This window comes from Kryptolebias marmoratus, linkage group LG12, assembly GCF_001649575.2.
Source record: "Kryptolebias marmoratus isolate JLee-2015 linkage group LG12, ASM164957v2, whole genome shotgun sequence".
In the NCBI taxonomy this organism is placed as follows: Eukaryota; Metazoa; Chordata; class Actinopteri; order Cyprinodontiformes; family Rivulidae; genus Kryptolebias; species Kryptolebias marmoratus.
In genome coordinates this window covers 19126859-19148376 of record NC_051441.1, presented here as the reverse complement: position 1 = coordinate 19148376, position 21518 = coordinate 19126859, and the positions used below count along the sequence as shown (strand labels likewise).

Here is a 21518-nt window from a genome sequence, read left to right as displayed (position 1 = left end):
TAAAATGCAAACAGGCTTATCTTATTAAGCAGTGTGACCTCTGTTTTGTACAAAGAACTTCTAAAGAAAGTTAAAACTTGTGGTGAAAGCTAAGAAAGCTGTTCAATGCTCTAATGTTTTTTTAGTTTAACGTGATTTGATTTATTCAGCCCGTCGCTGCACCGTACCACTCCGCTCCGGTAGGTGGCGGTATTGCTCCTGTAAGCTGGTTTGTTAAAAAACGACCTAAAGCTGCAGAAAAAGAACATCCGGGTTCTTCAGTGGAAAACATGGCGCTGTCCATGCTGAGCCCGAGGACGGTGGTGTTTTGTAGGACCTTTAAAGGCATTTCGTCCTCCAAAGCGGTACTTTCTGTGAACTCTCGTTGCGGGCCTCTTCTGCAGACAGCAAGTTACAACCCGAAACCTCTGAGGCTGAACATCAAGGACCCTTACATTCCCGACAAGAACAGCGAGAAGACGCCGGAGTGGCAGAAGACGGCCCGGTTCGACAGAAAGCTGTTCGGCCGCCACGGCTCTGCGTCGGGCGTCGACCCGGCCTCCCTGTGGCCCACCCACGAGGAGCTGGAGAAAATAATCGCGGAGGAAACCGAGTGGAACCCTCCATTAGAGGTCATGCTGAACAACATAGAGGCCAGAGAGAAGGAGGAAACCGCGAAACAGCTCGCCAGGTAAGTCCTGCTGGTCCCCGTCCGGTTTGTCTTATAGGTTTATAATCTTGTTTTGGATAAATATATTTAAAGCATTACTTATATAATAACTATACTGCTTTTAAAAACAAAGTTACTGCGGAGTTTTGTGAATCCCCGAGCATTTTTGGGCCATTCAGCCTCACTCACCCAGGTACGGAGTCCCGAAAGTGCCAAAATTCAATTAAACAGAAAATAGCTTCATTACTTTGTTAGTGCGGTAAATAATTGACACAAAAAACAATACAAATCTGAGTTTTAGTTAAGGTTTAAAAACTGACATGTTTACATGTTTTTTTTTAATTAATTTTGAACTTTGTCAGTTTGTTTTACAAACATTTATGGCACCTAATTTACTTATTTAATCATTGTTTATATTTTTACTTCCTTCCATATTTCCTGCAGTTTAGGAGCATAAATGAACAAACCTGGATTATTTCTTTTTTTTGCCTTGTGGATGTGAACATCGACTGTGATAATATTGTACAAATATCAGTTTATTGCTTATTGTTTGTTCCTGAATATTGTTTTCTTTTTTAATTTTATAGCATTTATTGACATATTTATTGGGCCATTGACACCATTTTGTCATTATTTCATAATTTTGTGGTGTCTATCCTGTCTGCTGTTTGGAATTAGTTTCTTCAGTCTCCCTGTGTGGAAAACACGTCTTATTTGATCTAAGAATGAAGAGAAGTAAACTACGAAGTTCATCAAAGCAGGGCTTTTTCTTATCTTGGCTAATAAGCCTTTAACTCCTAAGAAATTATGAGCACTACAACAGGGATTCAGGTGTTACTGTGACTTTCTGCTTTAGGCTCTGAATGCGTTCATGTGAAACATTTGATTTTTTTTTCCCACTCAAATTACAACGAGCTCACAAATAAAGCTGCAATAATAAAAAAATAAATAAAAAAACTTGGCTTGACCTGAGACTTTATTCTGTTATAGATCAGCAGGCTGTATATCATTAATGTAAAGTGAAGAAATAAAGACAGTAAAACACCATAATTAAGAGGAATATCACTCATATTGCTGAAAATTTTAAATCAGAATAAACTTTCTGCTGCTGTTTAAATCACGACAGTTTTTGTTTTAACCCCACAACTAAGAAATTTATTTTATACTGACAGTGTCAGAATACTAACTTTACTAAACAAATCAAATAAGTTATTTATTTAATCTTCTCTGATTTTCAGAGTAAAAAGGAATTAGTTCTAATCCTAATTATTGAATAGATGTCTCAGCAAACCAAAACAACGTATCAAAAACACATAACTCATTGGTTTCATCCAGCCATCCATTTTCTTTACCCGCTTCTCCTTCCCGAGTCGCGGGGAGCTGATGTCTGTCTCCAGCCAGCGAGAGGCAGGGGACACCTGGACAGGTCACAAGTCCACCACAGGGACACATGGAGACAAACAACCATTCACACTCACACCCGGGGACAGTTTTAGGTCAATTGGTAACTAACATATATGTTTTTGGTCTGTGGGAGGAAACCCACACGTGCACGGGGGAGAACATGTAAACTCCACACAGAACGGCTAGGAGGCGACAGCTCCAACCTCTGTACCACCCGATCTCATTTATATAAAAATAAATGAAACTCACGTTGTCTGGTTGACTCCCTTCACATATCTGTACACTTTCTCTGGAACAGCTTTCACTAAAGCAGGGGTGTCAAACTCCATGCCTCAAGGGCCGCTGTCCTGGAAGTTCTAGGTTTTTCTGCTCCAACACACCTGATTCAAATGGTTTAATCACCTCCTCACCGAATCAAGTCCTCCACAAGTCATTCATTTAAAGCAGGTGTTTTAAAGCAAGAACATCTAAAACATGCAGGAGAGTGGCACCCAGGACATGGAGTTTGACACATATGCACTAAAAGGTGTAGAAAAATATCACACCTAATTATTAGAAGACATGATCAGTAGTACTGGTGGCATTTTATCAGGGTTCATATACAATTTGAAAAGCATGAAAAAAGAATGGAATTTGACTTTAGATTATTATTCTGGATAAGTATAGATAAAAGAAAACAGTCTGGAAACGCCCCATTGTTTCGTTTCCAAAAAATAAAAAGCAAAGTTTCCAGAGGTTTCTCAAATGTCTGCTTCTTCCATCCTTTTATCGCTGAAGTTGCCAAAAATAAAATGGGGAAACACGTCCTCCTATCTATACTACCTATAATGTCATCAAACTGCAACAACTTAAATTATTGAGCCGACAAGCAGCTTCATATATAAAGACTTAAAATAATAAATTAGTCAATTTATATGTTGGGGTGAAAGAAATCTGTTATATTTTGTCTCGGCAAAATGGAATGAAATTTATATTAGTCTTTTTCTCGGAAAGTGAATTAAAACATCAGTATTTAAGGGGGAAAACATCTCTAGTCAGGTTTGTTTGCTTCTCAAGATGTAAAGCCAACAAAAATTTGTAGCAGATAAATAAAAAAATTTGAGAAAAAATTGAAATTTGTAGGGACTCCAATTGTATTGTTTCCATCCCTGTTTGAGACAATTTAATCTGCAACTTGTTGGGTTTCTATAATTTTGTTCTGTGCATTTCTGTTTCAACATTTCCACACCTGACAACATCCAAGTCTGACATATTTGAGCCAGGAGAACATTTAGGTGTTTTTCTAAAACGGCTTGTAATCTGAATTTGAATGGCAACAGTACGCAGCAAACTATTCAGTGTGTATATAATCAAATGTTGCATATACAATTTAAATAAATTGCCCATTTTGGCCAAGGTTTAGGTGAATCCCAACTAGTTAAATGTGCACAATTTGCTGTTATTTTGTTGTATTATTCCTGTTTTTTTTCCGTTACAGGGAGAAGCTCATAGCACAAAATATGGCCAAAATGCCTAAGATGATCGAGGACTGGCGCAGAGAAAAACAGGAGGCCAAAAAGAAGCTGAAGGAGGAGAAGGCTCGTAAAGCGAGGCTGCTGGAGGAGGCCAGGGAGCGGTTCGGTCAAGCCCTGGACCCCCGCAGCGCTAAGTTCTTGGACATGGTCGCAGAACTCGAGAAGGAAGAGAAGAAGAAAAAGAAACTGTTGAAACGCAGACTGAGAGAGGAGCAGACGGCGGCTCCAACAACACCTGCTGCTGCACCATCGCAGTAGTCCTGGACCCGTTTTAAACACCAGAGCTGCCACATTATTAGGATTTCTGCAGCAGCTTCTTCAGATTAAACGAACTCGGAAAGCCAGTGTTGAATTTTGTTTTGCAGACTGAAATATGTGCATACTTTGATCACCTGATTCATCTTTAAGAGCCCCGCAATTTACATCCGTTCGTCCAGTCTGCTCAAACTAAACGAAAATTAATAAATTTAATTAGGATCACTTGATAAACTGGCAACGTGTAATGTATGTGAATGGTTGGTCTGACTATTTATCTTTTTAAGCCCCAATCTAGTGGAACAGTTTCAGAAAACCAGTAAATCCTTGTTTTTTTGTTATCTGATACCAACATTAATTAAAAAAAGAAAACTACTATTTTCTTTATTGGTTGGGGGGAAAAAAACGCTTTTGTTTACTTTTCATTGTTTCCATAAATGTACTTTTTTGGAAATAAATGTACATATTTTTACACCACCTTTTTGTCTGACATTCCTTTACAGGGGAAAAAAAAACTACAGAAAACTAATTTCAGCTAAAATAAACATGTTAACTTGTCAAGTTTTCAGAAAGCTCGATTAAAAACATACAGAAATGCTGAGCTTAAACCGAGGTGGTAAAAGTGAACAACAGTAAACAGATTTTCTTAGCTCTGCTAATTTTAACAAAATAAAAGCTGTCACATGTCCAACATGATTATGTGCAAATCAGAGCTTCATTAAGAGTAAAACATTACTATACATTTGAGTCTTACTGTATAGAAAATTCCAAATATTTAGTGTGATCCGTTAAATGTATGGTTTAGTATTAAACAATAAAGCATCATTAATGCTGTGTAAACCTGAAGGCAGAGCTCACTTCTCCCCGCCGGGACTCAGTGGTTACAATGGATTAAAAAGATCACCTAACTGTAACAATAAAAGTCTCTCATTTGATGCAGAGCATAAAAACTACCAATTTCAACCAGCCCCAGTATTAAGAGTCCAGTGAGCGGTGATGAAGATCACAGATGGGTGTCGTCCTCGCCAGGGTCAGCCTTGAGTTTGGCCAGAGCAGCGTGAACCCTGAACTGAGTCCGAGACTCCATCGAGTAGTCTTTATAGTTGTGCCTGTGGGTCAGAACAGAGGTCACTCTGAGGCTGTAGACGGTACAGACGGTTTGTAGGACCTGTAGGTGTTACATAGTCGCTCTGCCTTGAAAATAGCATCTACTGGGAGCATATTTTATCTAGTGAATCGATAAGCGTTTGTCCCAGACACCTAACTACAGTCAGTCTTCATATCATGCTGAGAACACCAGCCCTACAGTGAAGCATGGTGGTGGCAGCAACATGCTGTGGGGATGTGTTCCCATCGGCTCCAAACTGGGAAACTGGTCGGAGTTGAAGGAAAAACGAATGGAGAGAAATTCTTACAAGGAACCAGTCTTGGTGAACCAGGTTCACCTTCCAGCAGGACACTGACCCTGAACACACCGCTGAAGCAACACTCCACTGGATGAAGGACAAACAGTGTATTGTCCTGGAATCGTCCAATCAAATGTCCAGACCTCAAGTCAACTGAGAATCTCTGGTTCGATTTAAAGCTTGTTGGACACAAGTGGCAACTTTTAAAAAGCTGGCTAAAAAATTATTCCACAACCTGCCATCATTAAGAAAGGGTTATTGTTATAGAAAAATGCTCTGATTTACATTTCTTTTGTAATAAACTGTTAAAAGTTAACGAGCTGGGTCTTCCAGTCTCTTTTTGCCACGACATACTCATTCTAAAAGTGACAGATGGCATGGTTGGAGATGTCAAGAGGCTCATTAGAAGCCGCTGACGATTTACGTTAAAGAAAAACCTTTGGGGCCAAGAAGCTAGCTAATGTCAGGGAATGTGAAGATTTTGGCAAAGATTTCTGTCATGACCATTAAAACAGATGGAAAACAATAGCAATAATATTAGCTTTTACACAACCAAATTTCAAAGATGTTGAAATGTGTTGGGTAAAATCTAAAAAAAAAAACAGAATGTAATGACTTGCAAATCTCAAAAACACATTTGATTCACAGTAGAAAGTAGTAAACATGTTAGATGTTTAAACTAAGAAATTATACCACTTTTTAAGGAAAACTTAAAGTGCTGTTTAATTTGATGGCAACAACACGTCTGAATAAAGTAGCTCCAGGTCCATGTTTCCCTCTGTGAAGCCTCTCCTCTTCTTCCACCATCAGTCTGTAAACATCTATAAACTGAGGAGAGCAGCTGCTGGAGGTTTTAGAGGGAATGTTGTCCCATTCTGCTCTGATGGAGGATTCTAGCTGTTCTACAGTCCTGGCCTGCCTATGAAGCCCTGCTGCTGTGATGGTGGAAGTTTGCAGTTTAGCATCATTTTGCTAAAATATGCAAGACCTTCCCTGAAAAATACATCTGTATATACTTTTTAAAACTGTATATACTTTTCAGCATTAATGGTACAATTTCAGATGTGTTAGCTGCTCATTCCAGACACACTAATGCACCCCCATACCATCAGAGAAGCAGACTGTGCTCTAATAACAGGCTGAATGGTCCCCTCTCTTTCGTATGTAGGATGCAGCGTGTTTACAAGCAACGATTGAAGAAGTCTTACTGAGTCCATAAAGTTCTGTCCAGAACAGAATCAGACCTGGTTTTAATGCAGGGGCCCCTGAGGGCATGAAGATCACAGGCATCCGGTATTGAGCTTTCAGCCTTGTCCTTTGAATATATCATCAACTACACTTCATAAAATCATCAATCACATTTGAAGAATAGACATCTCTAAGCTCAAAGTCTTCACAATTTGTCATTGAGGAACTTTATTCTGAAATTGTTCCACTATTTTTAGACAGTTTTTTAGGTGAACCTCTGCCCGTCTTTACTTTTGACAGATTCAGCTTCTCTAAAATGCTCTTTTTTTTTTTCTCCAGTCCACTTACTGACCTTTTGCCAAATAACCGGATTCTCTTCAAACTGTTCCTCCTGGTGGTTCTTATTTACACCATATACTTTTGCTGTTACTGTCCCAACCTTTTAGAAATGTGTTGCTGCTTTCAAATGGAAAATTACATTAAGTTTCCTAAAAATAGTACTTTCTTTTCTTTCAGCATTTGATATTTTTACTATGTTGTATTGTGAATAAATCATTGCATTGTTTTGTTGTCGTTTTTTTACAGTTTACACAATCTTGAGGTTGTTTTTTTTCAACTGAACGGTGTTTGAAACAAACGTCTACCCTTTTTTAAGAAATAAAATGCAAGGAGTGAAGGAGTAACTCACTTGGCTTTACGCAGTATTTTAATCGCCTCATCTCTTCTGCCTTGGTCAATGTAGAGCAGACTGAGCTCCACCAGAGAGTTGGGCACCAGGTAGTGGTCAAACCTAATCTTCTTCTCACTGAAAAACAGGAATAACAAGAAAAAAAAAATCATTTTCTGCATACATGTTTTTTACACGTGGCTTAAGTTGTGTGACATCCTCAGTTATGTCGTGTTTTGTTTTTCCATGCAGGTAGATTAAATAAATTGCCTCTTTTCCAGGAGATGACATCATTCTTACTATTTGCTATGCAAATATTCACTGCGTGAGAGCTGAACACATTTGGTCGATACTAAGAAAACAAAGCATTGGAAGAACCTAGCCCAACTCATTTTGGATTGTTTTGGATTCAGTTCAGATTTGTGTTTCTTATTTAAAAAATGATTTACGTTCTAGTCCTATTCCAAGAACATACAAACAGAATGCTTTCAACCATTTCTACAAACTGTTTTCAGAGTATCTGATGTAATTTACAGATCGATGTGTGTTCACAGAAGAGTGATGGATCCGTTCTCAGTGTGAGTGTTTGGTGGAGCTCACCTGGAACAAACTTTGTTGAAACATTCCTCAGCAGCCTGGAGGATCCCTTGGTTCTTGAAGCACAGACCCTTCAGCATGTAGATCAAACAGCGGTCATCCACTGTATACTCGTGTTCTGCCAAGAGTGATTTAGATATGCTGTAATTAAAACAGTATTAAGCCACATTGGTCTTTTTTTTTTCCCCCTCTCTCTTTTGGTTTCGGATGAGCGACATTACCAGGAGTCTCCAGCAGAGTGCGCTCCGCCTCCACCAAAGTCTGCATCATGCCCTCCGTCAGCTCAGGCCGTTTGCTGATCATACTGAAACCGTTCCACATGTACATCATCTCCTGTAATCAAGCAGCAAACGCCGTTAGAGGCTCCTGTGAGCAGAACCGTCATGCCTGTCTGGGTTTCTTTGTTCTGCGGTGGGATTTACCAGCACAGGAACTGGCAGCCGGACTGGGTGCGCCGCCTTGTAGCGTCTGGCTTTACGAATCGCAAACTTCTCTGTCGGAGGAGACTTCCCTGCTATCTTCTGTTTGAGGGCTGGTACTTGTCTGTAGGAAATGGGGGAAAACAAAGGGATTTAAAAAAGAATAAATCAAATCACTAGTTTTGGTTGGTAATGTCTAAACATGACAATCTTTCTTTTACACTTGAATTAGCTATTATTTTTTTTTACATTGCGAGAAAACAAGAACATATTATCACCTCATTAATTGCAAACAGACACTCAGTATTCACCTAATAATCACAATATAGAACTTTATAAACTCATGTTTCTGATGATAATACTTCATAACGCTCATCATCCTTTTGTCCCAGCAGTGGGTTTATTATGGTGTTTGTCTCCTTTTCAAGCTAAGATTGAAACCGCTAAATAAATTCAAAGGCATAAATAACTTCAGTACATTTTAAAAAGCAAAAAGTAGTATCTCACTGGGTTATGACTAGTTGGGTTTCAAGGGAGTTTCCAAAAAGCCTTGAAACATTCACATTTTCTGCTTTTTTCGAGTGAGAAGCAGAGGCTTGTGGTTCGAAAACAATTTTTGCAACAAATTTTCTCTCAAAACAGTTGAAGAGTTGTCACAGGCGTCTCGAACGCATCTCAATTTAGTTTTCAAAACTCCAGCGGGCTAGAGCTGCGGTTTGACAGCTGAACAGGAACAGCCGAGGCTACAAGCTGGAAGTCTAAAATGATAAATAATCAGCCGGTCTTCATTTCAAAAGTGTGCTCTTGTAAATTCAATCAAACTAAATCATTTACCTGCACAGACTAAAATACAAACTTGTGAGCCGTGGACACCAATTTTCTTTTCTAAAATTGGCTGGTTGCTGGCGGAAAACAAAAAAAATCTGCTTATTTCTCATAATTTTGAGTCACCAACTAGTTTTCAGTTGTCACGGCCCATTAAAATACAATCCTAAGTAATACTGCAACATTCAGTTCATTGTGCCATCCCCGTTGTCGACCTTCTGACCTGAAATGTACCGTTTTCAATCCAACCATCGTTTCAAGCAGGTTAGTGTGGAAACCTCTATGAGCTAATAAAAGCTGCAAGACTGTCTTCAGTCAGATTTCTCCTTTATTTGTTTATAAAAGATTTATCCTCCTCCACAATTATTATCTTTCTTTTTATCTTATGAAGCTTCAAGTCTTCTGTAAGTTGCTTTTAGGTGAGAGAAACCCACATCTGTGAAATGAGCAGCAGACTGTGTGCTTTTCAGAGCAAACTAAAATCCCAAACTCATTAGACTTCATTTCAGTGTCATTATTTATTTAATGAAATTCTGTCTAGCTTTACTTTTTAATATGTGTTAGTTTTATTGTACTTTGTAGTTTGGCATGTAACTGAATTTTATCTGTATGATGTATTAGGTTTTTTTTTTGTCTAAACATTTGTTTTACTGGGATTTATTAATTCAGTCTTAAGATTAGCTCTTAATGAAACCAATATACTGTGCAAAAGTCTTGAGCCATCTTTCATTTCTTTATATTTTATAATTAAGTCTTTCTGAAGATCTTAAAGTTAGCTTTTTTTATTTTTTATTTTACTTTGGCCACTTTTCTCCTGTCCATTTACAGTCCAGTGCCTGACCTTTTGCAGAGACATAATTGTGTTTGTTTAAGCCACTTATCTCTGACCAAATGTTCAAGCTGCGAGCAACAAGACAAACCAAGAAAACTGGCCCAGAGAGAGAGAAAAACTTTATCATTTCAGCATATTCAGCAAGTACATTTATATTATTATTCTCTCCTTATTTCTCTCTTGTGACCAAAAACCCAGAACCAATAATAAAAAAGGTTAAATTTTTATTTATCACAATGTCTGTCAATGAGTCACGAATCAACCATGAACACAGCTGTGTTTGTTTTCTAACAGCAAAGAAATTGGTGTACCAAATAAATGCCTCACTGCATTATTCAAATGTTTGTATACGCTTTATATACGATTCTTTGCATCTATGAAAGGCAGCTCTGTGTGATTCTGGACTCTGTAACACAGGAGGTGAACATTTTGGTTGTGCTGGGTTATTGCTTTAAATGTCATTAAAAAAAAAACAATGCATCAGAAGTAAATGTTTTGGGATATTAAAAGAATTGTTCAGGCTTTTTTGAAGTGGGCTCCTGTTGTAGATCGATCTTTGAATGACCTCAGTTTGGAGTAAAAGACCTGACTGATGAGCTAACAGGAAGCTCGAGTAGGACTAAGACTTAAAACAACCTCAATCTTCAAAAGCTTTTCCAAACTGAGGTCAATCACAGAGCCATTCCACAAAACCCTACTTCAAAAAGGTCTAAACCCTCTCTTAAAGAACATGAATCGTATAAACTAGAATACAGATTTACCTGAAGAGCTCTACCTCATCCTCCCCGAAAGGTCTGGCCTCGTCTTTAGGCAGCATGCTGAGGTAAGCAGCTTTCATGTACACATACATGGCCTGACAGGAAGACATATATATACAATACACTCGTTATAAAGTTTTACCAATCAAAAAAACAACCTGAAGTCCTCCTGTGCTGCAGTTTGTACCTTGGACCAGCGGCTCTCCTGGCTCAGCAGGTCTGCGTAGAAGTACGCCATCTTCCACGCACGCTTGAAGGTGAAGCACCACATCAGCTCCCAGTAGCACATGTGGTGAAACTGCTTCCACGTCTGCTGGGCCTTGCAGCCGTCTTCAAAGAGTGCCACCGCCTGGTAGCCCATCGAAACGACACAATATAGAAGATTAACGGTGACGTACGAATGGCGCTGTATTTGAGGTGTATTGAATATTAACATTGGACCCTGGTCCTTTGGATTTGACTGGCTAAAAACACGGGAACGTTGTTACCATGGTAACCAAAACATTTTGTGCTCCACCCAACCCAAAGAAGGTGCAGTCACTTACTCCTGTGTAAAGTCTGTTAAAACAAAAAGCTGCATAAACATTCAACGCATATTTTTTTTTTTTTTTTTTTAAAAAACACACCTCATCAATGTTTCCTTTGATCTCCTCAGTTCTGCCGGCAAAGAAGAGAAATATCGCACCCTGGATGGATAGAAAAATGCACATAACACAGTTTCAGTCATCAGTTTTCATCCATCTGCCAAAAATGACAATGATTCTCGGTTGTGTTTAACCAAGACATTTCCCTTCTGCTTCAGCACACACTGTGTCAAAGTGTGAAGTTTGCTCTCTGGGATGGGCCGGCGTGTAGGTAAAAGGTGGAGTGGATACAGGGTTAGTGAATTTACAAGAACATGAGTCAGAATGGAAGAGACGGGATGAATGTTTGCACAGAAAGAAAGACAACTGAAAAGATTCTGTGTGCAGAGTGTGACTAAAGGAGGAGTGAGTTTTAAATTTGAGTAGTGCATGCGTGGATAAGCCTGAGATTGACTTGATGGAAAGGCAAGGAAGGAGTTATGTTGGCATGGAAAGCAGTTTAGGAGGTAGTTGGAGAGGGGAATTAAAAAAGAAAGAACTGACAAGAAATGAGGTCCAATCTACAGGAGAAAAAAAAATTATTCCCTACAACCCAGACAGAACAACCCTAACCCTAACCCACAGATTGGTCAGGTGCCCATTTGGCACACAGATTACTACCGTTTGATAAATTACAGACTCTCCTGATCTAAACACATTATGTGTATGAAACCCATCCATCCACAGAATCAATTTCTTCCATTCCAACTTCTTCACCTCCATGGACAAGACCAAAAAGCTGTCAAAGGACACCAGGAGCAAGATAGTAGATCTGCACAAGACTCACAGAGATTACAAGACCATCAGCAAGAAGCTTGGTGAGAAATTGACAACTGCTGGTTGGATTCTTAGAAATAAGAAGAAATATAAATCGACCCTCAATCGCCCTGAATCTGGACTACCATGCGAGATCTTCCATTATGGGACGAGGATGATAATGAGAAAGGGGAAGGGATAAAATCATGACTACTCAGGAGGAGCTTGTTAATGATCAGAGGAAGTTGGGACTACAGTCACAAAGAAAGTCAACGTGAACACTGCACTGTAATGGACTGAAATCCTGCAGCACCCTAAAGGTCCCAAGCATGTCTTAAGAGAACATCAAAATGATTAAAAAATGGTTAGGAGGACGTTTGTGTTCTGATGACACTAAAATTGAGCTCTTTGGCGTCAACTCGATCCAATAAGTTAGGAGAAAGACAAATGCTAAATATGACCAGAAGAACATCATCGGCACAGTCAAGCACAGAGGTGGAAACATTATGCTTTGGGACTATTTTTCTGCTAAGAGAAAACACTGATGATGGGTCATGGATTGGTCTTCCATCAAGGCAGTGACCCAAAACACATCACCAAGGCAACAAGGGAGCGGATAAAGATGAAACACGTTAGGTCATGAAGTGGCCTACCCAGTCTCCAAACCTCAGTCCTGCAGAAAATCTGTGGAGGAAAGCTGAAGCTTCGAGTTGACCATATCAACCTCCATATGAAAATTTACAAAGAACAATCTTATTTTGGGAGCTTTGATCAAAATTCAGTTTTGATCAACTGTAGTCTCTGCTGAAGACAATCAGGAGTTTGTAAAGCACACCAACAGATAATCTTTCTGGTGGAATCCTCTGAAAGAAACATCGGGTCAAAGTATGATTGCATCATGGAATCTACCGTTTTTAGCTTAGTTCTGTAAAATAATGCTTAAACAACCAAGAACCCAACTGTCAGTATCAGTAAACAGACAGGAAACTGAAGATCTGCTCAAAAAAAAAAAAAGGTGAGAAAATACCAAAATGTGTTGGGTGTATTTTCTCACTGCCTAATGTCTTCTTTAGTTAAAACAAAAAAAATAAATAAAAAAGAAACATTAAGCTTCTTTAATCAAGAGTCAGACAATATCGTTAAAAATAAACTGAAGTGACATTTCATACATCATTTAAAACTCATTCCTCATAAATGCCTGGTCTAAATGCAAACAGGCTTAAGTACTTTATTATCAAATCTACTGAGGTTTTCAAGCATGGAAACTAATTTTCATGGCTTCTTATAACATTGGCTATTCTGAGAGCTTGAAACTGAAGTTGATGGTTTTCTGAGTTAAGTTTGATATCGAGTTCTCGTCTCCATTTATCAATGTTTGTAGCAAAGACGGATTCCATCAACGATTCTTTATCAGGCTGACAAAAGTCCTCCAGAGTCACACAGACGTTAGCTACACTTGAGTTTTAATTGGCAAAGAGGTACAATCTTCGAACGGTCATTTTATCTTTCAAAAACAAGCAAACACAGAAAAACCAACACTAAAAATCAAAAAGCCAGTCAGAGGTCGAACAAAGTTTAGTTTGGGACCTTTGATGACACTGATAACTTGATGAGCTAACGCCTGACATGCTAACAAACCGTAAAGTGCTAAAAGTCGTTTCTGTGACAAAATGTTTCCAATTTAAATGCAGGATAGAATAACTTTTGATGATCTACAGTTTGTAGTTAATGTTCGCTCGAGCTACCAAAGCTAGTGAGCTAACGTCCGACTCGCTAACAAACTACATGACAGAAAACAAAAGAGTGCTGACGTTGTTTCATTTTGTGACCAAAGTGTTTCCATTTTAACTGCTGACTGGAAAATTTGATTCATATAAAGTATAGTTTATCAATAATACAGCTTTACGAACAAGGATTGCTTTATTTTTTCATGGAGATAACTTGAGTTCCCAGTGAGCAAGACACAGTTTTAGTTTCCTGAACAACTCTCGCCAACTTTAGACTAAATTTAGCCCAGGCTGTTCAGTCCTTATAACTTAAATGATTAAATCAAGACACTTACCCAAGGTGCCAATCATGCTACAATCACCACTGATTTAAATGGTGTTTAGACAGCTTTTCAACCCAGAGATATTTGCAGGACTGTAAGCAATTTGTGACAATTTACCCAAACACTGAAGGTGTTCAGACACTCCAGATTAATGAACTTTCCATTTAAAATATTGTATTAAAAAGCCAATTGAGATCCTGTATACTTTTGTTAAATAATATATCTTGAAGATACTGTATGCTTTATTACTTAACTCTCTAAATCAGGATTTGATTGAGTTGAAAAACTAAAAACCCAAACAGACGATTCTTACCCTTGGGTAGCGGAGCCGGAAAGGTTTCAGCAGTCTTTCAGCCTCGACTACCTCTCCCTCACCAGTTCCTGGGAGGATGCAACACAATATGACACCATACACAAACCTTTACACAGGGAAAGAATGCATTAAATGCATTTCAAGTGTCTGAAATATATTTAAAAGCATCTGAATTGAGCTGCAGCACTACCGAGTATGAATGTGAGGAAGGTGTGGAAGCAGAGCAGCAGCAGGACACACAGCATGGAGCGCAAGTTCATCCCCGTGGCACCGTCACACAGGAGCGACAGACCATATTCCTGCAACAAAACACCTACTGGTCAGTCAGCTGATGAGTGAAGGCACGATGGAATGGAATTTAGACATGTCAAACCTTGTCTCCTGAAAAGCCTGCAAACTCCAACATTTTAAGGATCCGAGGAGGAAAAAGTGATAGTGTCTGAAAACACAAAATAGATGAGTAATAAATAGGTGGTGAGTAAAAACTTACGGTTATATATGTGAGAAGTTAAAGAATCCAGGTCTTAAAATGAGGGAAATACAAACAATGAACTCTGATAGCTTATTCCAAATAAATACAATTCAACAAACAGCAGCCAAAAAGTGGTATCCATGTAATTGTCTTCTCTATGACCTTCACAGCTTTTCGTATTAATGTGGAGGAATACTGTCCCTCTCCTCTATGACGAAGAGGTTTGCAGACATTATTAATGTCCTGCCACAGAATTTTATTCAGGTTGAGGTCTGGACGGGTCCGTTGCAACACCTTAATTCTTTTTTTAGCCGTTCTGTTGCAGATCGGCTGCTGTGTTTGGGATCATAGGTTTTTTTTGCATCTTGACTCAATTTGATCCAAGCTTCAGGTGTCCTCAGCTGTCTTCTCATTTGACTCCAGAGTCCTTTGGTCTACGGAGGAGTTCAGGATCGACTCGATGACTACAAGCAGTCCAAACCATCAGCCCTTCACCACGAAGGCGTTTGTGCTGATCTGCTGTGTGTGCTAGTTTGGTCTCATCTGTTCTAAGGACACGGTTCCAGAAGTCTTGTGTTTCATTCAATCCAAGTCATGCTGTGATGTTATGTTCAAGCGACATTATGCTTCCTCGTTAACTTGCTCATGGAGGCCTGTAGAGTCTGAGGTGGAGCTCAGGAATTTTTTTTTGCAAATCCTGAGCGTTGCACGGTTTGACTCTTGGAAAGATTGGCGATTATCTTAAATGTTTTCCACTTGTGAATAACTTTTCTCAATACAAAATGATGGACTTCATGTATTTTGGAAATGACCTTTAACCCTTCCCATATCGATGGGCAGCATTGGTTGCTTTTCTCTGACTTTGCGTGAACACCTATACTCTCCAGAGCAGTGGACAACTAAAACCTTTGCTTTTATACTTCCTAATGATCAGTTAATCAATGAATTGATTAGCAGGTTCTGGCTGATACTTGACCTCTCAAGTCTTATGAAAGCAGAAAGGGGTGGACTTTGTTTTTGTTCAGTACAATATAACACTTGTTGAACATTTGTTACATACAGCGTATTTATCTAAGTTAAAGACCTGATAAGAACCAGACGATTTGGTTTTTTTATAATATTTAAACACTTTGTTATCCCCTGTGTGTACCGTGTGACGTACCAGGTTAAATGCTCCTACTCCAAACGATATCCCTCCTTCTAGGTGATTGTGGCTCGGTCCTTTCGTAAAGTTGTGAGATTTTATGAAGTTATGCAGATCTCTGAATGATCAAAGACAGAATTTTTTTTTTTTAAGGACATTTAATAACAAAAACCCTGTAAAATCATTTCCACGTACGTTTTAAAAAAGAAATCTCTTAAAAGGTCAGGAATGAAGATATTTCAGTGCTCGGAACAAATACCTAAACCTAAACTGAACTGTGGAGTTAAACAGTTTCTCTTTTGTTTTGTGCAAACTTTTTTTTTTTGCCTTAAAGTGAATAAAGCAGTGCCAAAGCTCAAACAGCGTAATGATATAAACGGGTCGATCAGAGAGCATGGGGCCAAGCAAGTTAACGTCTAGTCTTCCACCAGATACGTCTACAAACTTTACTGGAGACAGCTACCCGTTAGCTCAATTATTTAGACTGAAATGGCTGTCTGCCTTCACTTTTTAGCATCTTCTCCTCGTACCAGTCATCAAAAAGGCTGACTAAAGGTAACTATTTTGTGTAATATCCCAAGTATGCAGTTGTTAATTCACATCTAAGCAGTTTGGTTATAATGAAAAAGTAAGTTATTGTTGTTCATTGAAATTGAAATTCACATCCAAGCCATTTTCTTTTTTCAACCAATCATGTTAATCATATTTTAGTTTTTTGGTTTTATATTTTAATGGAAAATTCAGAACACATCTTTGTCTCGTCCTAGCAAATGATGTTTTAATTTCCTCAAGATGGAGAAACTGGTCAAACATGCTTAAATAAAAACAATAATAATGACTAAAATCAAAAGGACTAACATAGTGATTTATAATAATCGCCAATATCTGCATACACTTATTGGTAAACAGAAGTCTATAATAAAAATGATGTTACGTTCATCTGAACCTTCTTTTTTAAATGAGTACTTACTTGTAAATGAGGTAACTGTTTCGTACTTTAATCCCTCCTTTGATAAAGCTCACCATACTCTCATCCTGCAACAAAAAGTCAGTCAAGTGCCAAACAAAAAAAAAACAACAACAAGCATTTGTAATGATGGTAGTCAAATCAGATTTTGATTATATTTAGCTCAACTATCACAAATTTCAGACAACGGGAACTGAACACGGTGGAATTAATTGGATGTTTTCTGCGTCTTTGCAGAAAACTGCGGCTGCATTGTCAGATCGTACTTCAGGTAAAACACGATTGTGCGTTTGAAAAAGCTAATTAGAGTTAGAGCACCTGCAGGAAGGTGAGAGCCGCTCTTTGGAGTTGGCACTCTGCAAAACACACTTCTGCATGAAGCTGCACTGCAAAAAGAAAAAAAAACACAAAACACACACAAACACATTCAGTAGAGCTTCAAATGCAAATTCAGATGTTACTATGAAGTCATTTAGTGACATCTTTCCACTTAGGCATTAATATTCATTAGGAAAATAGTATTTTTTTCCCCACAATAATCAGTCTCACACAAAAGTGACATGCCTGCCTGTATGCAGTCACCATACTTTCTCTTCATAATCACTAAAATGGAAATTAGAAATTGATTTTCTTTCCCTTTATCAGCACTGAGGCTTTGAAGATGCCATTATGGGTCTCTCAGTCCAACTCTTGATGCCGTATGAAATACCATTAAACTTATTGTTATTGCTGGACTGTCAGGAGCTTGTGCCATGACTTCGAAACAACAAAACAGCTGATAAATAATTGATCTTGGTACTGGTGTCATAGCTCACAACATACTTACATCCAAACAGACCAGTTAAAATGGATTTTGTTTTTTTAAACATATCGAGCTTCCGTCACTTATGAGAGCAAAGCAGCTCAAGTCAAGATGACAAATATCAGTCGCCAGGCCTGCTCGAACACTACAGCGAGCTCAAAGAAAGCACTAGTTGATCAAACCATGTACCCAGACTTACAGCCTCATTTGTTTTAGCCATCTGTGGGTTCTGACATATTTATCAAACACCCATGGATGGAGGGAGTTCCGCCTTAAGACCTTATACAAAAAACTAACTATGATGGTTTCCCCTCCAACTACAAAACTACTGTAATGCAAAGCACTCAAACAAAATCATGCTGGATCTTTTTACATTATAGACAAGCTTTATAATGAATTTTTTAGATAATTCTTAGGTCTACTTGGCCTTCTCTGAATATTGAGTAGACCTAAGAGGGCCTGAAAATTAAAACTACAAACTGTAGCAAATTACTATTTGACTGTAGTTACTATTAATTACTATTCGGCTGAAATCAGTTTTTTCTGCAGGGTGTCTGGGCTCTCCCTTAGAGATAGGGTGAGAAGCTCTGTCATCCGGGAGGGACTCAAAGAGTAGAGCCGCTGCTCCTCCACGTCGAGAGGAGCCAGTTGAGGTGGCTCGGGCATCTAGTTAGGATGCCTCCTGGACGCCTCCCTGGTGAGGTGTTCCGGGCACGTCCCGCCGGGAGGAGGCCCAGAGGAAGACCTAAGACATGATAGAGGGACTACGTTTCTCGGCTGGCCTGGGAACGCCTTGGGATTCCCCCGGAAGGAGCCGAGAAATCTGGGCCTCTCTGCTAAGGCTGCTACCCCCGCGACCCGACCCCGGATAAGAGGAAGAAAATGGATGGATTACTATTTGACTCTATTATGATCACTGTCCACAGGTGAAGCATCGCAGGACTGTATTGTTGTATTTACAGAAATGAAACAGATACACCAAAAAAAATCATCTTTTTTTTCCCCCCAGCTGTACCTAGTCCAGAACTAACAATAAAGTCTGGAGTTTGGCTCATAAATTAAACAGAGTCAGCGGCCAGGAGACCAGTAAATATTTTTTAATTTTTGAATGGACCATTTGAGACTTATGGGACCCTTCCTAGCCGCCAGTGCTGGTCCTCTCATCAACCCCCCCCCACCACCACCACTTCCTTGTGGGACTCCTTGTACCTAACTTTTAGCCACTCATTGTTCCTCGTAAGTCATGCGTCACCTGATCCCCTAAATCTGTTCCAGTCGTTGAGGCAGAACCTGAGTAGAGTGAGTCAGGACTTCCTGTTTTCATCTCCCTTGTTTATCCACCATATCTACTGGTGTGTAAAAGCAACAAATTTGTTGCCCTGTACTCTCAAATGTCTGGAAAAGTAGGATATTAATTCAAAAATGTCATTCAGTGATGCTGTTTTAACAAAAGAGTTCAAAGAAAGTTGAATCAAGTCGTCAGTCTGATACTGGTCGTCTTTATAAATGCACTTTTTCAAGTGAGACTTCACTTCGGTCTATCACTGCCTTCAACACTCCGGATGAACCTTCCTTAGTTTTACCTTCAGAGAGTGATTCCCCCACTGACTTGCTGGCCAAACCTGGGGATTTCCGCCGAAACCTAAAACACAGAAAAGTACTTTGAACTAAAAAGCGTTGCAGAGCATCAATCAGAGGTTGAAGTTAAACATTACAAGACTTTTAAAGTTAAAGTAACTATAAAAAAAGTTACTCATGTTAAAGAAAATCTGTAGATAGGGAAGCAAACAGTACAATGTTTGTATTTGTGTGAAACGGCGTGATCACAACAGTCAAATTCTCATTTCTCTTTTCCACTTATGTATTTAACAAACCCCTGTTCTATGCCTTGTTGATGACAGCCGCCAGTGTTTAATATGTGTAACATTTTATAAGAAATCCTAAGCTAATTTATTGGATATTACATATTTGTATGCATTCAATCTATCACTGACAAATAAGTTTGGAAAACTATCTTATAATTAAATGATTTAACGTCTCTTTTAGTTTACTCCTGAACGAAGAAATTGTCCTGTTTTTTTTACCTCCCTCTCCTTTCTATTTAAATTCAAGCTGTGAGTCAACCAAAACAGGATGGAAATAATGCGTTCCCACTTGTGTTACTTGTGCCACGATATTTCTGTCACACCATTCAGCCGCTCATTGGCGCTATCTGAACGTGCGCCATTGTGGTTTCTTTCATGCAAATACAGTCAAAGGGGTAGTCTGGTCACAGAAATGTTATTGCACATTCATGGCATTGCACATGAAAGAAGACGTGCCATCCGCACAGAAGTTAAAACATTTGAAAGGCTTTTGGTTTTTCTAAGTTAAATTGTGAAATGTGTAAAAACGACCTAACCTCTGACAGACCTCCTGGGCACTCTTCATGGTGTTTCCAGCATTGCTGATGTCATCATGCTGAAAAGTCATCATGGCCTGCATTTCCAGCATCGTGGCGTAGATAAGGGCATGGTACATGCTCCCATTGACTCTAAACAGAGAGCACAGGATTGCAGGATCATCATCCTCCACCTCGTACCGAATGCAAACACAGTTAGCTACTGTATGACCTACGCATTTTCCTGCAGAGGCAAGATAAGAGTTAAATATCGCTCCCATCTCCTCTTCCATCTTGGCGTGTCTTGTGCAAAGTGTTTGCTTTGCAGGGCTAACACTCTGCAGGCTGTTGAATCAGTCAGACCTTGGGCGTCAGCTTCAGCAAACACTCGATATCCTGGAGACCCGAAGCCAGTCAGCAAGGACTCGGCTCCTTAGCTCACGCCACAGGAGTCTCTGAACGCCGCAACACCTACTGCTGACATCACACGCCGGGGACAGACCACCGTGAGTGTGGCCTGCAGCCTAAACATCAGACGGTGAAAGGCGGCTTGCGTGCGCCCGACTCGGGCGTGTTACCTCGGTCGCAGCCTCTCCAGGCTCTCGCTGAAGTGGTTGTTGAGGAAGAGGTCCAAGGCCTCCATGCACTCATCCAGGCTCTCCTTCAGGGTCATCTCAGAGGAGCTGTCAGGAGCATGACAGGGACAGCTTATGAGAAACATACAGGCTCTCACGTGCTCACTGGGGGCAACTTTATGAAGTGATAATGGCATGTAAGTGGTCAGTTCCTTTGTGCACATGACAGTTTTCAGTAATCTGCCACTGGGTTTGTTTTCCCACAGCCTTGGCTTGCTTGCTAACTTGGTAAACACTGTCTGCTGCTTCACGAACTGAAAGCACATTTCCTGGTGCAGCAGCTGTACTTTCTGACGTATTTTAGACACAAATAAAAAGAAAGAAAAAAACAGAACCCATGAAACAGAGGTTTCTAAAGCGTCCTTTCACAGCCCTCGGTGACAATAAATAAACTGTTCTCACCTGTTTTGACGGGTTTTGCTTACGTATTCGACTAAATAACTTTAAATTGAACGAGCGAAACCTTCGAAACAGAAAGCTTCAAGTGTTTTTCTTTATTTTCTTTTTCTTTGGTATCTCTCGTACTCACTTTTCCGCAGCATTTGGGTCTTTCCCATTGGACATGTTCCCTCTCCGGGCGAACGAGACCCGAACACCTGTTGGACTCTCGGAACCGGAACCAGCGCTCCGTCCAGCGGGAACATCCAGCGGTGCCGCGACGACACGCAGAGTCACTCGCTCACGTCCAAAGGAGCCCGAAGTTAATGCAGCAAAAACACTTTTACTCCACAATCCAAGCAGAGGAACTCGGAGGTGAAGGCACGCGCCCACCCGTGCGGAGCCAACGGTTCGAGCATGCGCAGTAAGCCTCCGCGCAGACCCCGCCTCGCCGTCGTCGCTGCCACGCGCACACATCACAACA

At 39.8% G+C, this 21518-nt stretch overlaps 2 protein-coding genes across 2 annotated transcripts; one reads left to right on the top strand and one right to left on the bottom strand.

Annotated features, from left to right (window-relative positions):
* The first annotated feature begins 244 nt into the window (after positions 1-244).
* gadd45gip1 (growth arrest and DNA-damage-inducible, gamma interacting protein 1) lies at positions 245-4327 on the top strand. The gene is made up of 2 exons (XM_017435719.3): positions 245-670; positions 3531-4327. Exons 1-2 carry the CDS (start codon positions 270-272, stop codon positions 3823-3825), a joined length of 696 nt encoding a protein of 231 aa, XP_017291208.1. The 5' UTR covers positions 245-269; the 3' UTR covers positions 3826-4327.
* Positions 1554-21518, bottom strand: zgc:158403 (tetratricopeptide repeat protein 39A). Its single transcript, XM_017435718.3, has 18 exons — positions 21186-21518; positions 20600-20704; positions 20043-20174; positions 19225-19283; positions 17158-17225; positions 16843-16907; positions 15891-15990; positions 14630-14695; positions 14447-14555; positions 14257-14324; positions 11141-11200; positions 10702-10863; positions 10518-10609; positions 8103-8223; positions 7902-8013; positions 7684-7798; positions 7105-7221; positions 1554-4931 (listed from the first exon to the last, which is right to left on the bottom strand). The coding sequence occupies exons 1-18, from the start codon at positions 21509-21511 to the stop codon at positions 4826-4828; spliced, it is 1983 nt and encodes a 660-aa protein (XP_017291207.2). The 5' UTR covers positions 21512-21518; the 3' UTR covers positions 1554-4825.

Bases quoted from the DNA above. Each gene is read 5' to 3' on its own strand.
- gadd45gip1 (XM_017435719.3), top strand. From the start codon at position 270: ATGGCGCTGTCCATGCTGAGCCCGAGGACGGTGGTGTTTTGTAGGACC. The intron at 671-3,530 runs GTAAGTCCTGCT...TTTCCGTTACAG, and splicing joins ACCGCGAAACAGCTCGCCAG to GGAGAAGCTCATAGCACAAA.
- zgc:158403 (XM_017435718.3), bottom strand. From the start codon at position 21,511: ATGTGTGCGCGTGGCAGCGACGACGGCGAGGCGGGGTCTGCGCGGAGG. The intron at 20,705-21,185 runs GTGAGTACGAGA...TGCTCCTGACAG, and splicing joins GACCCAAATGCTGCGGAAAA to CTCCTCTGAGATGACCCTGA. The intron at 20,175-20,599 runs GTAACACGCCCG...CTCTCTGTTTAG, and splicing joins CTGGAGAGGCTGCGACCGAG to AGTCAATGGGAGCATGTACC.